The sequence below is a fragment of the Zea mays genome, chromosome 4 (assembly GCF_902167145.1).
Source record: "Zea mays cultivar B73 chromosome 4, Zm-B73-REFERENCE-NAM-5.0, whole genome shotgun sequence".
In the NCBI taxonomy this organism is placed as follows: Eukaryota; Viridiplantae; Streptophyta; class Magnoliopsida; order Poales; family Poaceae; genus Zea; species Zea mays.
Genome location: NC_050099.1, coordinates 202,201,386 through 202,206,106, shown reverse-complemented (window position 1 = coordinate 202,206,106; position 4,721 = coordinate 202,201,386). Strand labels below are relative to the sequence as shown.

Genomic DNA, 4,721 nt, shown 5'->3' with positions numbered 1-4,721 from the left:
GTCTGTGAATTTGAAGACGTGCAAGTTTTCTGGGTTGAAGAGTCATGACTACCACATAATAATGGAAAGACTCCTTCTTGTTATGTTTCGAGGTTTTGTAAAAAATGATGTCTGGAAAGCATTAGCGGAGCTAAGCTACTTTTATAGACATCTATGTGCTAAAGAAATAAAGAAAGAGATGATGGAGAATCTTGAGCAACAAATACCGATTTTGGTATGCAAACTTGAAAAAATATTTCCACCAGGTTTCTTCAATCCGATGCAACATCTACTTGTTCACCTACCATACGAAGCTAAGGTAGGAGGTCCTGTGCAGTATAGATGGATGTATCACATCGAAAGGACACTAAAGAAGCTACGTGCAATGGTTGGTAATAAGAGACGAGTTGAAGGGTGCATCGCTGAAGAATTCAAATACAAAGAGATAGCATCGTTCACGGGCCTGTACTTTGCAGAGGAACACAATGTCAATGCACCTGCGTTACGGTATCATGTCGATGAGCCCCCTATCAGTGATATTGAAATTTTGAATGGAGGGGCAATAATGTAGGACCCAGCACAACATATTGTTTCACCAATGACGAATGGAAGACTGCTTTACTCTACATGTATAACAACATGGAAGAGATGAGTCAGTTTCTCCTGTAAGTGTAAACTTAATTTTAGTCATTGCCGTTAGTCATTGCCGTTTCAATTTTTGATGTTATACTAAAAGGTTTGTTTCCTTGTACTAACAGTGAATTTGATTCTCAAAATTGCATCTCTGGCTGTGAACGTGACCAGAATCGTCGAGAGGGAAAAGATGGGGGACCTAATTTCTTGTGTTGGTTTCGAGATTATGTAGATAAAAATGACAATATACACCCGGACCTTCGACAATTATCCCTTGGAGCAGTAACTGTCAGACGTTATGGTCGGTATGATGTCAACGGTTTTAGATTCTATTCTACAAGGTTCGAAGATGATCATCCTCTAGCAGCCACGACAAATTCCGGAGTTGTAACTAGAGCTGTAGATGATGAAGGGAAGGTGACTAATTATTATGGAGTCATTAATGATATACTCGAGTACAAGTTTTTTGGAGATAAACAACTCAAAGTGGTGTTCTTCGATTGTGATTGGTTTTCTCCAAATACAACGCGAGAAAACCAATATGGCATGGTGGAAGTCAAACACAACGATCGATTAAAAGGCCACGACACTATAATCCTTGCCCACCAATGCGAGCAGGTGTATTATATGACATATCCATCTAAGAAAAAGGGTTTGGTTGATTGGAGGGTAGTGTACAAAGTTAATCCTCGTGAACGACTTTATGGTCCTGGTGATGCTGGTTATGTTGAAAGTCAAATCGAGCAGGAAGTGGGAGCTGCTGAGATTTTCCAAGCCGACGAACTTACCAACACATTTAATGTACAAACTGAAATGTTGGAAGAATCTTTATTAGGCGATCAAAATGATGTAGAGGTTACTATTTCATGTGCTTGTGTTATAGGGATTTCAGACACCACCCGCTTCAGTTACCGCACATGGAGATGGCTCTGGTCAAGACGACGCATCACATTCTTGGGTGAACAACCTTTTCAACACGCAGAGTCCAGCCGGAGGAGGTGGCGATGGATATGAGTGATAGTGATGTAAAACACTTGTTGCAACCTTTCATGTGAAAGACTATCCGTCGAACACTATGTCAGTTTGGATTTTGGACCTATATGTTGATTTAAAACACTTGTTGCAACCATTTGGAACTATATATGTCATTATGTTAAATTTGTGAATGTGAATACTATATATGTGAGTATATTTGTGATTGTGAATACTTATGTGAGTATATTTGTGATTGTGAATGTGTATATGTGCATGAAATCTGTTTTGATTTTGCAAATGTCAGATTTTTTAAAATACAGAATTTTGTGCAATTTCTGGAATTTGTTATGTCCGACGGCCTATCCGACGGCCTAGAGTAAGCCGTCGGACATAAGGGTTTGTTATGTCCGACGGTTTACAAGGCCATCGGACATAATGGACTTGTTATGTCCGACGGTCTAGCGCGAGCCGTCGGACATAACCGATGTGGGTCCCACAGACGACAGGTAAAACGGTTGCGAACCGTTATCTCCGACGGTTGGTTGCGGTCGTCGGAGATACGTTATATCCGACGGCTGTCGTCGGACATAACCCTATTTCCGACGCGTTACGTCCGGCGGCTAGAAACCGTCGGACATAACTAGAAACCGTCGGACTTAAGCTATGTCCGACGGTTTAAGGCTTATGTCCGACGGCTTTGGCCGTCGGAAATTACTTCGTTTACTGTAGTGTGTGACGGACACCACTAAATTAACTACTGCTTATATTATTTTCGCCCGTGCGTATGTTATGTTTTCCATATATAAAGAATGGCAAGACGGAGAATTCCTAACATGACGAGGCACAATTTTATAAGGCATTTCCTATATAAAGGGAGCCATGCACAGGTCGAGGAATCATACACAGCAAAGCCTCAAAACCTGATCATCAGAGAAACGAAAAGGAAGAGGTGAGCGTGGGAGAAAAAACAAAAGAAAGGAAAAGAGATATAGCCCTGAGAAGAATGGCCCTTACAACTGATGAACTCAAGACCAAGGCCGAGGTATACTACGGTGACGAGATCTGCCAGCTGTGTACCCAGCTCCTGCTCAGGGAAGCAGGCCTCCCCAATGGTCTGCTTCCATTGAAGGACCTAATCGAGTGCGGCTATGTCCAGGAAACTGGATTCGTGTGGCTGAAGCAAAGCAAGAGGGTTGACCACATCTTCCATAGTCTAGGAAGGCTGGTCTCTTACGGCACGGAGATCACCGGCTATGCCGAGAAGGGCAGGATCAGGAAGGTCAAAGGGATAAAGACCAGGGAGCTCATGCTGTGGGTCCCGGTGGAGGAGATTGCTCTTGATGATGATCCAGCGACTGGGAAGCTTGTCTGCAAGAGCATTGCTGGGATTACCAAAACCTTCCCTGCATCGGCTTTCCATATCCCGGAGAAGGAGAACAATGTGAAGGCGAACTGTGCTGCACTCAAGCCGGTGGTCCTCATGGAGAGAGCTCCACGAGTTGTTAAAAACAGCTGATCCGCCTTCAATTCTGCATCCACTGGTATTTGGAGTTGACGTACGGCCGCCATATCAGCCCTTAATCCTACGTATTTAAATAATGGTTGAACTAGTGCTTTACTGTTTTCCGTTCATGTACTTGGGAAATGATAACACAAAGTTCTTCCGCCTATATATATACTGCGGTTGTACGATTGCCCTGGCATCTATATAATATTGTCCTGTAAGGCAACCACCCAACTTCCTTTCATGTACTACGTAGCTCTATATTACTAATACAAATCATGTTGTGGACTTCTATGAGATATCTCATTTTCTCTCTCTTTCTCTCTAGAGAAAATGCATTCAGATGATTTATTTTTCATGTACTATATATATGGATAAAATAGCACCATTGGATGGTATAGTGTTTCAGAGAAAACACCACTTATACATGATGTGCTTTCTGCTTGTCATATTTTCCATCTTATTTTCAGACAACAGAACACTGCGAAGTGCTATGTATTTCTTTTTTATTTTCCATCTTTGCATCACAAAAAGAAAACACATGACAAGGCATGAAGGAACCAAAAGTTTAATAAAAGGGGCAACAAATTTGCATATGCCTTTGTAATTATGATCTATAAATGGTCTTTGCAACCATTTGTCATTTCTGTTTGCAATAATAGACTCCCGCCCCACCTCCACCGGCCCTTAGGCGAGCTACGCCGCTGCCGTCCCGACCTGTGCCGTCCTCCACCACCGGCTACAGCCGGCACCGCCGACGACCACTCCGCCTGCACGGGCCGCCGCTGACACCCTCACCCACCACCGCCCACGGTCTCTATGCCGGTCGACCCGACCAAAAGCCCTCCTCCAGCCGGCCACCGGTCCACCGAGAGTTTAAATTTTTTTTATATTTTATTCTATATATTTAGCGGTCATTATCCATTTGCCGACGAAATTAGTATGTATTTCATGACTAATATGTTTATTTAATGAGGGTGTGTGATTAGTATATTTGTTTGATTCGACCCTATAGGGTCTATTTTCGGTGGTATCTAGCCGACCAAAATGAATCAGCTTTCTATAGTACGAAGTAGAGAATGAAAGCTTTACTACCACAACAAGTTTAAATTACGAAACAACAGCGAAGCAGGTTAGCATACAAAACCATCACGTAAGGTATGATAGGGACCGTTTTCCTGTTTATAGAATCAGGATCCTCCCTAGTGCGTTTTCTACGACTGTATCATCAGACCATGGGATGATCAACAAAATCATGATTATCCAAAGTACAATTTGTTGGGAGGTTTTTCCGACTACAAAAGTGTCATTTTTAGGATACAGGGAAACGCAAGTTTGCCATTGCCAAGTAACTTTTTATAAATACTAATGACTTACTAATTAAAGACATACCAGTAAATATACTAAATTAAACGAGGTAATTTCATTCCTTTAGTGCTAGTTTATAAACTCCATTTTTGCAAGAGATTTTTATTTTTCAAAAAAAAAATGAACTAATTTTTCTTAAGAAAATAGAAATCATTTAGGAAACTGGTGTTCTCAAAATAGCCCACTTATATGGACGGAGCGCGGGTAGTTAAGAATGTCGGTGACCACAAATTCTGTTGTCCCCATACTATGTAATGTAGCA

The 4,721-nt window shown here is 41.9% G+C and overlaps 1 protein-coding gene across 1 annotated transcript; it reads left to right on the top strand.

Annotated features, from left to right (window-relative positions):
- The first annotated feature begins 2,481 nt into the window (after positions 1-2,481).
- On the top strand, positions 2,482-3,379 carry LOC100276523 (uncharacterized). The gene has a single exon (NM_001150289.2). The coding sequence runs from the start codon at positions 2,591-2,593 to the stop codon at positions 3,101-3,103; it is 513 nt and encodes a 170-aa protein (NP_001143761.2). The 5' UTR covers positions 2,482-2,590; the 3' UTR covers positions 3,104-3,379.
- The last annotated feature ends 1,342 nt before the right edge of the window (positions 3,380-4,721 follow it).

Bases quoted from the DNA above. Each gene is read 5' to 3' on its own strand.
- LOC100276523 (NM_001150289.2), top strand. From the start codon at position 2,591: ATGGCCCTTACAACTGATGAACTCAAGACCAAGGCCGAGGTATACTAC.